This window comes from Wickerhamomyces ciferrii, contig 00152 (genome assembly GCF_000313485.1).
Source record: "Wickerhamomyces ciferrii WGS project CAIF00000000 data, strain NRRL Y-1031 F-60-10, contig 00152, whole genome shotgun sequence".
Taxonomy (NCBI): domain Eukaryota; kingdom Fungi; phylum Ascomycota; class Saccharomycetes; order Phaffomycetales; family Wickerhamomycetaceae; genus Hansenula; species Hansenula ciferrii.
This window is the reverse complement of record NW_011887588.1, coordinates 1-17,501: the sequence shown is the minus strand read 5'-3', so window position 1 is coordinate 17,501 and position 17,501 is coordinate 1. Positions and strand designations below refer to the sequence as shown.

Here is a 17,501-nt window from a genome sequence, read left to right as displayed (position 1 = left end):
TCGATTTTGATGTAGGATTCATTCGTATTAGTAACTTGATTTTTCACTGTCCACTGTTTTACCATAGTTAAGCTTCGCTTGAGAAGATCCGAAGCAGCCAAATGAAAATCCGGAGAGCACATAACAATGAACGAGAGTATAATGGCATCAGATGTTGAACAACAAACAGCTATTAACTGATTATATTGACTACCATATAAATGGAACACAATGGGTTCCATTCTTGTAAGTTGTAGGTTATTTATTATGGTTATAATTTCCCAAAATATCCACAAAATTGCCTAATTCAGACATCCATCTGCACAATAATTGTAAGTACCCCCGTTTATTATTACACAATAAACTTTCAACAAACAAACTCGAGAAATATATTTGATACCCCTTAAACCATACACTGGGAAACTCTTCTAAAGCAAATACACAGAGAGCTGAACTCACTATAGCCTAGCTATAATCTTACCATCACCGCCTTTTGTGGACTCATCCTATACATCCCTTGGCTTTGGCGCTTGTCTTCCTTCACCCAACAAGGTTATTATTATTATTGTTCAACAAGTTTTAAAAGCAGCCATATCCTTATTTTTAAATCACTGGTTAACCTTTTCAAAACCAAAACATCAAACATTCGCTCACTGAAACTTATATCCAGTCACTTTACGTTCAACTTCCTTTATTCTGTCACTCACTGAAAACATCTTGCATATTGCATACCTTTTGCTCAATTTTGTTCATTTAGAAATCAACATCCCCTTCCCTTTAACTTTTGAAATTAGAATAAGGTAATTTGATATGGTTAATGCTATTGTGACTTTATTGTTCACTTCATCTTATTTGCCAGGTGCCTTAGTTCTAGGAAGATCAATCAGACAATCAGGTTTGGACTCAAATACTAAGTTGGTTGTGTTATTAGCCGCTTCGTTGACTCAATATGAGTATAATCAATTAGCTCAAGTTTATGATGAAATATTAGATACTGAATTGATTTTCTCTAAAGTTGCTTCATATGAGTTACAATTACTTAACCGTCCTGAATTATCACCAACTTATTCCAAAATCAATATTTTCAAATTAACTCAATTTGATCAAATTTTATACTTGGATTCTGATACATTACCACTACAAGATTTGACCCATTTATTCAAAGATTACGCTCAACTATCAGAAGATCAAATTGTTGCTGCACCAGATTCTGGTTGGCCTGATATTTTCAATTCAGGGTTGTTTCTTATTAAACCGTCAATTCAAACTTATCAAAATTTATTATTCAAAATCCATAACTCTTCCAAATCTCCTTCTTTTGATGGTGCAGATCAAGGTTTATTGAATGAATATTTCATTGTTGATTCTCCAAATAGAAGATCTTGGATTAAATTACCATTTATTTATAATGTTACTCCTTCAGGTCAATATCAATATCAACCAGCATATCAATTTTTCCAAAATCAAATTAAATTGGTTCATTTCATTGGTGCTACTAAACCATGGGACTCAGGTAGAGATGGTGAAAGATATCGTTGGTGGGATAAATATGGTGAATTCTACGGTTATGGTTCTATAAAAGAAGTTATTCATGGTATTAAACCAAAGTTTTATTTCCCTCCTCAAGAGTATCATGAAGAGCATCATGAAGATAATGGTGAACCAGTTATCATTGATTACCAAGAAGGTAACGTTGAACAATATGACGAGCCAGAAGAATCAAGAGAAGATGAAGTTAATCATGAACAAGATTATTGGAATCAATATAATGAAGCCAATCAAATTTTGAATGATCCCCAATCTTTTGAGATTTTTGAAACCGTTCAACCTGATTATGATCAATGGAACCCTGCAAGAGACGAGCCTCCACAAGATGGGAAACCTCAAGCTGCCGATTTCCCAGATCTGGGTCATTATTCTAATGAGTGGGATAAACCACAAGAACATTACCATCAGGAATACCAAGAACATCACCAAGAACATCACCATGAACAACAAAATCAAGATTACCATGAAGAACAGCACGTTGAATCAGATTATCAAGATGATTTATCAAGAGAAGTGCATGAATCTTATGATGCAAGTGCACCAATTTATGATGAGCATCCAGAACCAGAACCAGCAGAAGAATGGAAACCACCACCAATTTTCCCATGGGAATTACACAATGATCAAGCTGAACCTGAACGTGTTTTCACAATTAGTGATGAATTTTCATTTGATGATCCTTGGACACATTTACCATTGTTCAGACGTATCAAACAACATCAAGAAAAAGCAGCATCTGATGCTCAAAGACGTGCCGAAAGTTTAGCGAGAGAAGAAGAGGATGAAAAAGAGTTACAAAGACGTAAAGTTGAGGTTGCTTTGATTAGTGAAGAACGTGAAGTTGGTGTCATCACAAAGGATGATGCAGAAGAAGAAGAAGAAGAAGATAATGAAACTATCGTCCCAAGTTCAACTGATGTTCAAACTATTGAAGAAGATTATCCAATTGAAGAACCAGATTTCTCTTCAGAACAATATGAATCAATTCCAAAACCAGCAGGCCTGGAAGAAATTGAAAGAGATGAGGAATTAGATGAAGAAGAAGATGTTGAATTACAAGAAGATCTTAAAGATATCAAAATTGCTAAATGAATCATAAATTAATATAATATGCTAACTAATTGATAAATAACTACTATAGAAGTTCAATTCATACATACATAGCTATACATAATACTTGCTTAATACCATAATTTGTTTAATTAATTAGATTGTTCTCAAGACGTATATGAAAATTCCGTGTTTTATCTGCCATGAAAAGCGGGTATAGCTGATTTAAATATGAACTGTCCAATTCTCTCAAAGAGTTTTAAAAGAACATGGGATAAGCCTGGCTAGCTTGAAATCCACTGCACAATCCAGCATGAATCAAAAATGATTGATCAAAGCTTGCTCCTCCAAAACGTCTTCTTTCACAATGGTTTTCTCATCCACTGACTTAAAATTCTCGTGCTCGTATATATGTCAATTTCAGCTCAATTAAGAACGGCACAAGGTGAGAACTAGCTTAAAAAGAGAAGAATAACAATAGAGCCCATATAAATGGCGATAATTCAACACAATCACCATTAAACCCCTCTAAATACCTTCAAAATCACCTTTTAAAGAAGCTATAAATCAAGTTGTACACTTTACATAATCTACTCGCGAAAATCATTACGCGAATTTGTTTTACGCATTTAATTTTTTTATTCGCAGTGAAAATTTTTTTTTTTTGGATCCTTAAAAAAAATTTAAAAAACGATTTGAACGTTTCAATACAACTTTTGAACTTTTTGGATTCAATTATCAATTACCAAAATGGCTTCTGACGGTATTACTGAAATCGACTCTGGTTTGATTGAAACAAACTACGATAACGTCGTCTACTCTTTCGATGACTTAAACTTAAAGAAAGATATCTTAAGAGGTGTGTATCTTTTACCCTGAGTTGTTTGTTTTATTGTTGAGATTTTGAAAGAAATTGAGAAGAAAAGTTTTCATGATGATATTTTGATAAGATGATTAATCAATTTAAATATATGATAGGAAGAGTTTGAAAGACCACTAATCAAATGGTCGTTGAAACTAGTTTAAATAATTTTATGATTATTCAAAATGGTTCAGTATGAGATTTTCCAAAATTTATTGTTGCATTCTCCCTTATAAATTTTTTTTTTGGTGAAGTGTTTGCTATATAAAAATGATCTCAACAATTGGAAACATCAACATCAATTTCAATTGATCTATTACTAACTTATTATTGTCAGGTATCTATGCTTACGGTTACGAAAACCCATCTTCAATTCAACAACGTGCTATTTTACCAATCACTGAAGCTCGTGATGTTTTAGCTCAAGCTCAATCAGGTACTGGTAAAACTGCTACTTTCACCATTTCTGCTTTACAAAGAATTGATGAAAATGAAAAATCCACTCAAGCTTTAATCTTAGCTCCAACTCGTGAATTAGCTTTACAAATTCAAAAAGTTGTTTTAGCTATTGGTTTACATTTAAACGTTACCGTTCATGCTTCTATTGGTGGTACTTCAACCAAAGATGATATTGATGCTTTAAGAGCTGGTGCCCAAATTGTTGTTGGTACTCCAGGTCGTGTTTTCGATATGATTGACAGACGTTTCTTCAAAACTGATAAAGTTAAAATGTTCATTTTAGATGAAGCTGATGAAATGTTATCATCAGGTTTCAAAGAACAAATTTACAACATTTTCCGTTTATTACCAGAAACTACTCAAGTTGTTTTATTATCAGCTACTATGCCACAAGATGTTTTAGAAGTTACCACTAAATTCATGAGAAACCCAGTTAGAATCTTGGTTAAAAAAGATGAATTAACTTTAGAAGGTATTAAACAATTCTTCATTAACTTAGAAGAAGAAGATTACAAATTAGATTGTTTGTTTGATTTATATGAATCTATTGCTGTTACTCAAGCTGTTATCTTCTGTAACACTAGAAGAAAAGTTGAATTTTTAACTGAAAAATTAACTGAAAACAAATTCACTGTTTCAGCTATCCACTCTGAATTATCACAACAAGAAAGAGATACCATTATGAATGAATTCAGAACTGGTTCTTCAAGAATTTTGATCTCTACTGATTTGTTAGCTCGTGGTATTGATGTCCAACAAGTTTCATTAGTTATCAACTACGATTTACCATCAAACAAAGAAAACTATATCCATCGTATTGGTAGAGGTGGTCGTTTTGGTAGAAAGGGTGTTGCTATCAATTTCGTTACTAACAAAGATGTTGGTATGATGAGAGAAATTGAAAGATTCTACTCTACTCAAATTGAAGAATTACCAGAAAATGTTGCTGAAATCTTTGCTTAGATTTAAAGTTTTCAAATACAAAAAAATTTAATTGGTAAAAGGGAGATTTAATTTAACTGTTTGAAGTGTGGTTATCACAAAAAAGATTAGGATTTATTTGCATTCAATGGCAATTATTAAAAAGAGATTGTTATAAATCTCTATTCATTTCATATTTTTTCTTATGTTTGTTTCGATGTTTTTTATATAAGGTAATAATATTACAACTATAAAACAAAAAAAATGATATTTGTAGTTACATGTAAAGATTAGAAGAAATGTATTAAAACTCAATTTGTATATTCATTAGCCATGTTAAGTGGACAATCAGAATCTAATCTTCTAATTTTTCAAGTTTACCTTGATTTTTACTTTCACCATCAACACCAATTAAAACAATTTTATCAATTAATGTATGTTTTTCATCATCTTCACCTTCAAAGAATAAATCAATACTTGAAACTTTTTGAAATCTAACATATTTAAATTTAACTTCATACCAACCATTTTCATCCCAACTTTCTTCACTTAATTCTTCTTCATGTTGAGTTGTTGTACCATCAGTATCTTCAAATCCCAAGATACTTGTTCTATTATTCCAAACTTTAACTTTAGTTGGTTTTTGTACTTCATCGACTTCCACTTCACCATCAGTTGCAGGTTTTTTAGATTTGATCAATATTGAATAAACTTTACCAATGTTTGTTAATGGGATATGTAACAATAATTGTTCATCTGCATCTGATACGATTGCAGTACCACCGCTTGAAACGTCTGGTTTTGATCTAATTGCATTTTTAATATCACCTTCTGGTCTATATGGAATAGTATTTAAAGATTCAAAATCTGCAAAAAATACAGATTCATTTAAAGTTTGGAACCCCTTTGGAACATATTTCACAATAGTAGGATCTAATTCTCTTTCAGCCAAGTTACTAGAATCAGAAGCACCACGTCTTTTACCATTTGGTGCAAGTTCACTTAATTTGGCAATACCATCACTAATAGATTTAATATTTGCACCTTGAACTCTATTAACTTCATTATTTTTATGATAAAAGATAAAAGTAGGCACAGCAGTGATTTGTTTTTGTGAAGCTAAAATTTTATTTGAATCTAAATCAACTTTTAAAATTTCCACATTGGTAAAATTTGAATATAATTGTTCAACAACTGGTGCAATTGCTTGACATGGACCACACCAAACAGCGGTGAAATATACAACAACTGCTTCTGAACTTTTCAAATAGTTGTTCAATTGATCTGGAGAGTTGACATAAGGAATAGACATTGTATAAATGGGAAAACTTGACCGTATATCTCGATTTGTAATTGATGTTTTGATTGGAAAAGGAGCAAAATCAAACTAGTTTAAATTTGAGATTTTAACAGGTGTTGAAGGAGTGCGAAAACCGCTTTACGTAAACCAATATTGAACCAATACTATTATTATGAACGACTCATGAAATTGTGTTTATTGATGAAAGGTATATAAATATTCTACAAATCAGAAGTTTGATATATTATGTATTAGTTTGCAGAAATTTCAAATTGTTTACCAGTAATTTAGCTCTATATATAAATGTCAAAATTTCAACTCATGCAGAACATTGTGTACTATAATCAGATACTTTAATATTGTCCAAATAACCAAAGAACTCATCCACTGAAGTGAAAGTTAATTCTCTTCCAGCATATAATATTCTTAAATAATGATCATCATTCTTCTTATATAATTCAAAAACATATTCAGATCCCATACCTGGCCATTGGAAAAGTTTAATCTGTGTAAAATCTTTAATCAATGCAGTCAAAGCAGAAATTGAACCATCATGTGCAATATTATGTTTATAAATAACTGGTGATTCACCATCAATTGCACTTTGGAAGTGAGATGCTAATTCTAATGTGAAATTACCAAATTTATAAGCACCATAAGCAGTTGCATTTGGTGATTGTCTAAAAGTATAATCATATTCCCAATGTCCTAGTTTCATAACTGTATTGAATTGGGATTCTGTAACATTAATTGCATCACCTGCACATGTTTTTGATGATAAGTTGTCAAAGAAATGATCAATTGAATTGAAGAAACTTGGTTGATCTTTTGCATTAACACCATCTTGATCACCTAATTCTTTATAAATGGTTAAATTTGTTTCTTGGTACCAAGTTGGAGTAGATCTGATTGCAGTTTTCAAATCATCACCTTGTTTACATTTTAAATTTGGTTCTAAATTATCATCTTCTCTTAATTCAGGTGTGATGTTATAACTTGGATACATTCCTTTGATTAATGAATTGAAAACTTGAGTAGTAATGTTATTATTTGTCACTCTATATTCAACTTTTGAGGAGTCATATTCATCTGGTAAAAAACCCAGGACATCATGATAAACACCATATAAATCTTTACCATGATTGAAAGAATCTATTTTACCACCAGTGGTAATTTGTGGATATTTCATATAATCTTCTTTAATATCTCCTGGTAATAAATTAGATGCATATGCAGTTCTTTTATGGTGACGATGAATCAATTCAACATAGATCAACTCATAATCTGAATTAACTTTTGTATAAGTATCTTTATTTGTTCTAGGCATATTACAATAATTGTAATGCTCTGAAACACCTAATGGAGATTGAGAACCATGATGGAATCCTGATAAAGGTTGTTCTAAAAATTGAGGAGCTGTTACGATTTCCAAATGATCCTGACCATGAACAATAGAAGCCAAAGCAAACAATGATGTAACAGATGTAAGCAACATAATTAGTCCCACAATGGTATATTTTTGATTATCACCGTGTGATTTGGTGACTGGATCTAATCTTGAGTATTTTAATGTCACTTTGAATGGGTATTTATATACTTTTAAAAGATTGGAAAGTGCTGCCTCGAGAAAAGCTACTCGAGATGCTTATTGGTTCACATTTTCAAGCATACTGTATTGTTGAATTAGAAAAACCCTTGGGAAGATTACCATTTGAATGCTGATTATCGGGAACTTATTGAAAACGTGCGAGACATAATTATTCGCAATAAGCTATAACCGTTATCGTGTTACATAAGCACAAACACCAGGATGACATAAGCAGCTCATCACTTGAAAAATTTAAATCTTTTTGTCTTCACAAAGAAAAGAACACACAATTAGTTTGAAGGGATTGGATAACATACAAAAATGAGTGTTTTATCAGAAGATACCAAGACCCAGTCAAGAAAGGCACTCAAGTCGCTAATATCCCATGAAAGAAATGAGAAAGGGGACTTGAAACAAACGATATACTTGATCATCAACACAGATAAACCCTTAGCTAAACAAACAGACCATGTTCCAAGAATAATGTGAGTTTATCCGAATGATTTATTGGATATTATACATATATACTAACATATTGACTTAGACCCATTCCTAATAGAATATCCAAATCCACAGATAATTCTATCTTACTGGTCACAAAAGATCCTTCAACTCCATATAGAGAACCATTAACATGTAAAAATTCACCAACAGAAGATTTATTCAATGAAATAATGCCATTGAAGAAACTGAGAATAATAAGTAAATCAAAGAAATCATTGAAAAAATTATATCATGAATATGATTTGATTGTTTGTGATCATAGAATTCATCATCTTTTACCATCTGTTCTTGGTGAACAATTTTTCAAAGGTCACAAGAAAGTTCCATACATGTTACAAATGTCTAAACCTGATCCATCAGCACAACCAGTCAAGAAACAAGACCGTGTTGAAACTTGTGATGCTAAATATGTTAGAGATCAAATCAGATCAATCTGTAAAAATACAAGTTTTATACCTAATAAAGATACTACAATAAGTATTAAAATTGGATGGACCGATACAGAGGATATTGATAAATTGATAACAAACATTTTTGCCGTTGTGGAATTTCTCAAGAATCCTAAATTTCAACCAATTGGTGGATTATTGAAATATAATAATCAAATTAAAGGTATGTTTGTGAAGACTAATGAGAGTATCAGTTTACCAATCTACAAAAGAGAAGATTGATCATGAACGGAATAAGGGGTATCCATAGCACTTTAATAGCATTAATACAATAGAAAACGACGATTGTCTAATAAAATAATGAGATATTCTGTAGTTTTATTTTCAAAGTGTATTATTTCACAGCTTTCTACTTGTTAAGCGCAGCATAATCTCAGAAAAAAGTTGTTCCTGAACTCAACGATCAAAAACAAGCACAGCGCTACGTTTCCCAAGGATATTATATAAATTGTTGTTGGCTTGCTATCAGGTGAATTAAGCTTGTATATAAAGAGAAGAAGCTCACATATTGTTGAAAGATGAGACTTTTCCAAAAAGTTTGGATTGTTATAACGTGTATTTTAGCGTTACTATTACAGACAACAAGTTTCTTTAAAGAAAAGTTAAACAGTGTTATCTATGAAAGAGAATTATATACAAATTATTTGTCAATAATCAAAGATACAAAGCAGTTCCATTATGATCCAGAACTGAAATTTAGAGCAAAACCTGCAACAAATTCTTATTCTCAAAAACTGTTACTGGATGCTAATAGAGATGTAATTACACCTGGTAAAGAAAATGCCACTATCGTTATGCTTGTACGAAATTGGGAATTAGATCAAGCTTTACAATCAATGAGATCATTAGAAGATAGATTTAATAAAAAATATAGATACCCTTGGACTTTTTTGAATGATGTTCCATTTGATGAAGAATTCATTGAAGCAACTACATTAATGGCATCTGGTACAACTGAATATGGATTAATACCCAGTGAAGATTGGGATAGACCTTCATGGATTAATGAAACTGAGTTTGAACAAAGTATCAAAGAAATGACAGAAAATAAAGTTCTTTATGGTGATTCAAAAAGTTATAGAAATATGTGTCGTTTTAATTCAGGATTTTTCTTTAAACAAAAATTATTACAAAAATATGAATGGTATTTTAGAGTGGAACCAAGTGTTGAATATTATTGTGATTTTAACTATGATCCTTTTGAAGTTATGAGATTGAACAAAAAGAAATATGGATTTATAATTTCAATTCATGAATATGAAGAAACTATACCAACTTTATATGATACAGTTATGGATTTCATTGAGGAAAATCCACAATATTTACATCCAAATAATTCAATGGATTTCATAACAGATATGGACTCACTGTCAAACATGCATATAAGATTAGATTTATCAAATGATTATAATTTATGTCATTATTGGAGTAACTTTGAAATTGGTAATATGGATTTCTTCAGAAGTGAACCATATCAGAAATTTTTTGAGTATTTAGATAAAAAAGGTGGGTTTTATTATGAAAGATGGGGTGATGCACCTGTTCATACACTTGGTGTTACTTTATTGATGGATAAATCTGAAATTCATTATTTTGAAGATATTGGTTATTTCCATGCACCATTTGGAAATTGTCCAAGTAGTAATGCCCTGAGATTAACCAAAAGATGTGTATGTGATGCCGATGCTGAAAGTACAATTGATATTGAAGAACATAGTTGTTTACCAAGATGGTGGAAAGTTGGTGGTAAAACATTTTTGAAGGATAAAGGTGTCTTTTAGTTGAAATTTTTAACAAAGTATTGAAATTCCGTTTATTCACTAAGATTGTATTTAAATAGATTAATTTTATGACTTTATGCATATGTTTTAATAGATCCAAGTTTATATACAAGTAGTGTCTATGAGGGAATCGACCTCGTCAATTTATAGACAGGTATCCACATGATATATAAAACTGAGTTATCCAGTTTTAATTTTTACATTATGAGCATCATATAATTCCAATTAAGAACTGTATGGATCATATTATAACATTATAACCCAATGTATAGTTCATAACCGTGATATGTTAGTATAAATTTGGAAATTAAGCTTAACAACGAAAGACTATAACTCATGGGTACAGATTCAAATACCCGTGCACAATACAGTGATGACAAAGGATAATAAACCAGGATGGCAAATACACCACATATCTCATTGACCATAAGCTGAACAGACATCATCTATCAGTTCGAAACATTTTTTCAAATTTTTTCTCTCCAACATAAACCATTCAATATGAATACCATAACCTTTATCTTGTGAACAACCATGACAAACCATATCACCCCTTCCAAAGGATTTCCATAGTCTATTGTGTATTTCACGTTCAATCTTTGCAAGGTTTTTGATTGTATAAAAGCCGTGTCCCTCTTCTTTATAGAATCTTAATGGACTACCAGTTGATTTGATTCTAAGGTTTTTGAATAATGCTTTTAACGAATTAGTTGTTTCATAGTTTGTGTATGGATTTAGGTATGTTAACGAGTGGTTGCATTTGGATTCCCATTGTTTGAGCCTTTTATCAACAGTCCCAGTTGTCAATCCAATCTTTATCAAGATATGCTTTTTAGGATTGAACACTTTCCAACTGCGTTCTTTGGCTTCAGATTTCTCCAATTTATTCACTTGTAACCAGTCTTTCTTTTTGGGTCTTGGTGTTGCTAAGTGCTGTAAGGTATAGACATATATAAAACCTTTCTGAGCTTCTACCCTCTCTTGCCTCTTTTGGGGATTTGATGAAGCAGGTGTTGTTCTTGACCTCTGAAATTTTTTAACATGCTGATGATCGACATTCCTCAGTTGTTGATTCTTGTGATAATGACAATATTGCACCTCCTGAGACACAAACAGCTTGCATCGAAGACCCTTGACCGTCACCCCTGAGCACTGCACATTTACCATTCCTCATAGGAATTCAATTAATGGAACTTTTGGTGAAAATATGCTGGAAAAGTTCAAACTCATTTCAAAACATTCTACCATACTTGTGAAAAGTAAACAAAAGATCGGTTCGAGCAGCACAGATCGAATATAGTAGTAAAAGCTAAACGAGTAGAAAAATACTTAGAACTTTAAGGCCTCAAACAAGGTATTTTAAGAGAAGAAATTCATATAATCTCTATAAAGAGAATCCATTCTTTCAACATTTAGCTATTCACTGGCTCAGGATACTAGAATTGCACTAGACTCACACATATATCAGGAAAGCGCTGTGCCACAAAAAATGGCTGACACACCTTCCTCCATAGTTTCATCTGACCAGGCTTCTGCACAAATAGAATATGATCATTTTTTGATTATTGAGCTTTATAAAGATGGTTTAGGCTTATCATTACAGAATAGTAATAGGTCTCATTTCTTGAGATTCAGAGACTTAAAATTCAAAGAGGATTATACACCACAAGGAGAACCTTTAGCAACATTGAATTCACTTGGATTGATTGGACTTGTGGAATTGGGACCAGGTTATTTGGTGGTTATTCACACACAAGCACCTGTTTTTGAGCATAATGAAGTTACAATATGGAATATAACTAAATGTTTAGTGATACCTTTGAAATACGATTTAGCAAAAAGATTGTTTAAATTTGAAGAAACTACTGGTACAAATGAAGAAGATCAAGATGCAAATGAAGAAACATTGAGGTTACAAGGAAGACAAAGAGCAACATCAACTGCTAGTAATTTAGTAACTGAGAAAGTACTGCAAACTAAAGATATGTTTTTCAGTAAATTGGGTGTTTATGTAAATGATATCAAATCAAACCCATCACTCTCTGTTTCTAACAAGAAGGTGAATATGTTAACTATAGATAATGAAGAAGACAATGAGCCTGAACAGTTAGATGGGAAAGAAATCAATTCAATCAAGCTGAAAAGGTCAATCACCATTAGGGGCGTTCCTAAAGACCAACACACACAATTACCAAAGAACAATTTCACAAGATTATTTGATAAGTTCAAACAACAACAACTAGATGAAAGTACAAATACACAATATTCAATATCTAATAGTCTTCTGTTTAAATTTGAAAAACAATTAGAAAAGTTTTTTAGCAGGAAAGATTTTTTTTACTCAAGAGAGATTGATGTAACAAAGGACATTATATATAAAGATGACAAATTACAAGCAGATCCAAATCAAAGCACTGGATCTTATTGGTTCAATTACATCATTTCTAAAAGGTTTAGAACTTCAGGCTTATCTTTACCATTGATTCAAGGGTTTATTGGTGGAATTGATGTTGATTTAGGGACTTCAGATACATCAGAAGCAAATCAAGGTAAATTGTTGTTGTTGAGTAAAAGGAGTACCAAAAGGGCAGGTTCAAGATACTTAAGAAGAGGTATAGATGATCAATCCAATGTCGCAAACTTTGTCAAAACGTCACAAATATTTATAACTGAACTAGATAATAACTCATTGTTCACCAAATTTGATATTTTAAGAGGTTCAATTCCATTATTCTTCCAACAAAACCCAGCTTTCTTGAAACCTATACCAACGTTAACGAGAAGCATTGAGAAATGTCAAAAACCGTTCAAAGAACATTTTGAAAATTTGTTAGAAAAGCATGGACAGGTTACATGTATATCACTTGTTGAAAGAACCCCAAAGGAGAATCAAGTGGGGAATGCTTATGAAGAATTAGCCCACAAGAATAATATCGAATTTTCATGGTTTGATTTCCATGAAATCTGTAAAAAAATGAAATTTGATAATGTTTCTCAATTGTTAGATTACCCAGTTGATAATACAGAAGTTGAATTAACAGTTGGACAAAAATTAGATATCTATAGATGGACAGATAATGTCAACGGTGAAGATCAACTTGGTGTCCTTAGAATAAATTGTATTGACTGTTTGGATAGAACAAACATTGTATCAAAATTCATTTCAGAGGTTGTCCTTGTTGATAAAATATTACCTACACATGGTTCATCAATTAAGGATTTCAGTAAATTTCAAAAAGATTTCAATAATCTTTGGGCAGATAATGGTGACTATATTTCAAGACAATATGCATCAACGAATGCATTAAAAGGTGATTATACAAGAACTGCAAAGAGAAATTATAAAGGTTTGTTGAATGATGCTTTCTTAACAATGTCAAGATATTATTCTGGTTATATAAGTGATTATTTCAAACAATGTTTTGTTGATTATTTACTAGGACATAAAAATAAAGATGTTTTTGAAGAATTTGAAAATACGTTGAACGTTTTAGATCCAAATGAAATCAATGAGAACTTGAACAAAAATAACTCCACATTAAAGATCATTGTTGAAGGTTTAGGAATTATTAAGAACAAGCAAACTTCAAGTGGTTCAGAATCTGAAGGTGAAGTTGATGAGGATTTAATCTTAGTTGGATCGTGGTCAAATGTTCAATCACCATTAGTGTATAACAAATTACTACCATTTGATAAAGATCCAATATCAGTTATTTTGACTAATAAGTTAATTTACTTTGTCAAGTATAACGAGAAAGATGAAATCATTGAGAAAGTTATAAAAATTAAGATCAAGGACTTGAATGAGTTACAATATGGGGCATTTATAACATCAACTCACAGTTCATTATCATTGAATCCTAAGAGAAACGTTGGGCTAAAGTTCATTTTCAAAAAGGAATTTGAAGCAACAGCTGATAACACGGAGAATGATCAACAGGAAGAACAACTGAACTACCTTGTTATGAAATTTCCAAGTGAGTTAGATTATGAAAAAATCAAATATAATATTGAATTAATCTCGAAAACCTGTCATTCGAGTACATTATCAAATGTTGATATAATTGGGGAAGATGAAGCACGTAAAACCGTGAATGTAATTGAGAATTTGGAGTATAGATTCAAAAAATTGGTCTGGGGATAGACTGACTATGATAATGACGATTAATATAAAGGACACACACATTCATTTATAATGTTTAATAATTTTAATATATCAATGATGATTTTATATGGTGAATGTTGTGCTTAACAAAGTTTTGTAGAAACTCAAACGATCTCCGAAGAATCTATTATATAAAGGTGGGAAAAAAAGCAGACCATTTTCATAAAATCAATTGTACTCAATACAACTCAATTGAAGACTAATCATCTACAAAATGCTTATCACAGAATCATACCATGATGTTAAAACCTCTTATGGAACAACTTTACGTCTTTATACATACCATCCAAAAATTCCAAATTATCCAAAAGCGAAATTTCCAGGGGTTTTAGTATATTCAGAAATTTATCAAGTTACAGGACCAGTTGCAAGATTTGCAAAAAAAATTGCAAGTGAAGGTTATATAGTAATTGCACCATCAATTTATCATAATTTTGAAGGACCAGAACCTTTAGCTTATGATGTTGAAGGTACAGATAAAGGTAATAAATATAAAGCTGAAAAACCATTAGAATCTTATGATGAAGATAATAAATTATCAATTGATTATTTAGAATCTCTTGATACTTATTCTGGGAAAGTTGGTGCTACTGGTATGTGTCTTGGTGGTCATTTAGCATTTAGAGGTGCTTTAGATAAAAGAATTAGTGCAGTTGTTGGATTTTTCCCAACTGATATTCATATTCATGCACTTGGAAAGGGACAAAATGATGATTCATTAAAAAGATCAACAGAATTTAAAAGAAAAGATTTAGAATTAGTTTTAATTTTTGGAACTTTAGATAATCATGTGCCACCAGAAGGTCGTGATTTAATTAGATCAACTTTAAGATCAAATGGTGCAAATTTTACATTTATGGAATTGAATGATGCTCAACATGCGTTTGTTAGAGATGAATCAAGTAAAGGAAGATATGATAGTGCAATTACATCTGCATGTTTTGGATTCTTGTTTGAATTGTTTAATAGAAGATTAAGAACAGATTTAGGTGATAATGATGGTAAAGATGTTGAAGTTGAAAATGTTTGTTAAATAGGCTACATTGATTTGAAAATAATAAAATAATAGGATGTTGTAATTTTTTTTATACAATGCATAAGTTTGTAAATAACTCTATTCTAGATCAACACTTGAACCAGGAACATAAGGTTCAACTAAAAATTTAGAAAATTTCTTTAATTTTTCTAAACCTCTAACTTCAGTATTAACTAAAGGAACTTTAACAAGATGGAAATCTTCATAAAGTTCATTCATTTCATTCAAATATTTAGTTTGCATCTTGGATCTTGATTGACATCTTTTACATGGATCATCATCTTGAGTAAATAATAATTGATTAACCACTATAGTACTTGAATCAATTCCATAACTATCTAATTCTTGAATTAAACGTTCAGATTCATATAATGATAAGAATTCAGCAATACAAACAACGACAAAAGTAGTAATATCAGGATCTGTGAATTGTTCATTGATTAATTTAGTTAATTCTTTTAATTCAGTCATTTTAGTATTTAATTCATTAGCACTTGGACCACCTAAATTATTTAATAATCCACCAAATCTACCAGACATTTCATCAAATTTACTCAATAATTTTGAAAAAGTTTGTGGTAATTGTAAAAATCTTAAAGTATGACCAGTTGGTGCAGTATCGAAAATAATTGTATCATATTTAATTTCATTATTTTCATCATTTGATTGATTTTTAATATGTTTTAAAACTTCCATAAATGATAAAGCTTCATCAATACCTGGGATTGAACTTGTTATATCACCCATCATATTTTTTAAAGGATCATTATTATTTGTAGATTCAAAATTTGTACTTAAATCTTGAATTGTTGATGATGGATCAATTTCCATACATGATAAATTATCTAAACCAGTAACTTTTCTAGCATCTTTACCAAATTTTTCACCAAAAGCATCACTTAAATTATGAGCAGGATCAGTTGATATTAAAAGATATTGTTTTTGAGGATTATTAAGAGCTAATTGAATTGAAATTGATGATGATGAAGTTGTTTTACCAACACCACCTTTACCACCAACAAATATCCATTTTAAAGTATCATGAGTAAGTAATGATTTGATATTTGGATCTGGAGCTTCAAAGTCGTCAGACATTATGAATATAGTTAAGTTTTATATTGTGTCTTAGAGTAACTTTACTTTTGTGATTTGATGATGATGATGAGAAATAAATCAAGTTTATACAAATACAAATATCAACGGCGAATTTCCGAGTTATGTAATTCGGAGTATCTAGAATATTCCAGAAGGTTTGAAGGATTGTCATAGAGTATTCTAGAGGAAATAAGGGGTATAATATAGTATTACTATGGAAAGTGATCACTTTACTAGTGTTTTCTCCAGTTTTAACTGAGTTTATAGCTTACTTATAGGTTGTTTCCATGACTTTTGTGTTATAGCCCAATATATCACGTGAATATACGTTACATCACCTGATATTGTTTGATGCCCTAATCACATGACATTCAAATCACGTGCCAATTTCCTAATTAAGTTCCCTCCACCCACTTACATAATCCCCCACTCTATTCCGCTTTTCACGTCGCTTTCGCGCGCGTGTTATTTCCCTTTCCGTGCATCTCGTTTTTTTTGGTATCAACTGATGGATTTTTTTAATTTTTTAGTTATCCACTATAATTTTTTAATCAACTAATAAGAAAAAAGTGAAAAAAGGTGTTTCCAAATCGAAATTCATGGATTGTTATAGGTTTCTAAATCCCTCTTGGTTTTGTTCTGATTGACAGTGAACAATGAACGCGTAGACAATGGGAATCCTGTTTTGTAGGTGAAGTGAACTCAACTGAGCGAGAACAATAGTGCTTTATCTTATCAGCCGTTGAAGTGGAAGGTGCTCTAGC

General features: G+C 31.2%; 10 protein-coding genes across 10 annotated transcripts; 6 read left to right on the top strand and 4 right to left on the bottom strand.

Annotated features, from left to right (window-relative positions):
- Nucleotides 1-789: 789 nt before the first annotated feature.
- GLG1 (glycogenin glucosyltransferase GLG1) lies at nt 790-2,619 on the top strand (the record flags this gene model as incomplete). Its single annotated transcript, XM_011275119.1, has 1 exon — nt 790-2,619. The coding sequence occupies one exon, from the start codon at nt 790-792 to the stop codon at nt 2,617-2,619; it is 1,830 nt and encodes a 609-aa protein (XP_011273421.1).
- A 708-nt stretch (nt 2,620-3,327) lies between these two features.
- TIF1 (translation initiation factor eIF4A) lies at nt 3,328-4,861 on the top strand (the record flags this gene model as incomplete). The annotated part of the gene is made up of 2 exons (XM_011275118.1): nt 3,328-3,436; nt 3,777-4,861. The coding sequence occupies 2 exons, from the start codon at nt 3,328-3,330 to the stop codon at nt 4,859-4,861; spliced, it is 1,194 nt and encodes a 397-aa protein (XP_011273420.1).
- Nucleotides 4,862-5,174: 313 nt separating this feature from the next.
- Nucleotides 5,175-6,131, bottom strand: BN7_4264 (thioredoxin-like protein 1; the record flags this gene model as incomplete). The annotated part of the gene is made up of 1 exon (XM_011275117.1): nt 5,175-6,131. The coding sequence occupies one exon, from the start codon at nt 6,129-6,131 to the stop codon at nt 5,175-5,177; it is 957 nt and encodes a 318-aa protein (XP_011273419.1).
- A 307-nt stretch (nt 6,132-6,438) lies between these two features.
- On the bottom strand, nt 6,439-7,614 carry BN7_4263 (Counting factor 60; the record flags this gene model as incomplete). The annotated part of the gene is made up of 1 exon (XM_011275116.1): nt 6,439-7,614. One exon carries the CDS (start codon nt 7,612-7,614, stop codon nt 6,439-6,441), a length of 1,176 nt encoding a protein of 391 aa, XP_011273418.1.
- Nucleotides 7,615-8,028: 414 nt separating this feature from the next.
- Nucleotides 8,029-8,882, top strand: UTP30 (Utp30p; the record flags this gene model as incomplete). The annotated part of the gene is made up of 2 exons (XM_011275115.1): nt 8,029-8,192; nt 8,252-8,882. The coding sequence occupies 2 exons, from the start codon at nt 8,029-8,031 to the stop codon at nt 8,880-8,882; spliced, it is 795 nt and encodes a 264-aa protein (XP_011273417.1).
- A 296-nt stretch (nt 8,883-9,178) lies between these two features.
- On the top strand, nt 9,179-10,441 carry KTR2 (mannosyltransferase KTR2; the record flags this gene model as incomplete). Its single annotated transcript, XM_011275114.1, has 1 exon — nt 9,179-10,441. The coding sequence occupies one exon, from the start codon at nt 9,179-9,181 to the stop codon at nt 10,439-10,441; it is 1,263 nt and encodes a 420-aa protein (XP_011273416.1).
- Nucleotides 10,442-10,858: 417 nt separating this feature from the next.
- Nucleotides 10,859-11,608, bottom strand: BN7_4260 (uncharacterized protein; the record flags this gene model as incomplete). Its single annotated transcript, XM_011275113.1, has 1 exon — nt 10,859-11,608. The coding sequence occupies one exon, from the start codon at nt 11,606-11,608 to the stop codon at nt 10,859-10,861; it is 750 nt and encodes a 249-aa protein (XP_011273415.1).
- A 322-nt stretch (nt 11,609-11,930) lies between these two features.
- Nucleotides 11,931-14,585, top strand: BN7_4259 (Phosphatidylinositide phosphatase SAC1; the record flags this gene model as incomplete). The annotated part of the gene is made up of 1 exon (XM_011275112.1): nt 11,931-14,585. The coding sequence occupies one exon, from the start codon at nt 11,931-11,933 to the stop codon at nt 14,583-14,585; it is 2,655 nt and encodes an 884-aa protein (XP_011273414.1).
- Nucleotides 14,586-14,820: 235 nt separating this feature from the next.
- On the top strand, nt 14,821-15,639 carry BN7_4258 (carboxymethylenebutenolidase; the record flags this gene model as incomplete). The annotated part of the gene is made up of 1 exon (XM_011275111.1): nt 14,821-15,639. The coding sequence occupies one exon, from the start codon at nt 14,821-14,823 to the stop codon at nt 15,637-15,639; it is 819 nt and encodes a 272-aa protein (XP_011273413.1).
- Nucleotides 15,640-15,720: 81 nt separating this feature from the next.
- Nucleotides 15,721-16,737, bottom strand: GET3 (guanine nucleotide exchange factor GET3; the record flags this gene model as incomplete). The annotated part of the gene is made up of 1 exon (XM_011275110.1): nt 15,721-16,737. The coding sequence occupies one exon, from the start codon at nt 16,735-16,737 to the stop codon at nt 15,721-15,723; it is 1,017 nt and encodes a 338-aa protein (XP_011273412.1).
- Nucleotides 16,738-17,501: the final 764 nt, after the last annotated feature.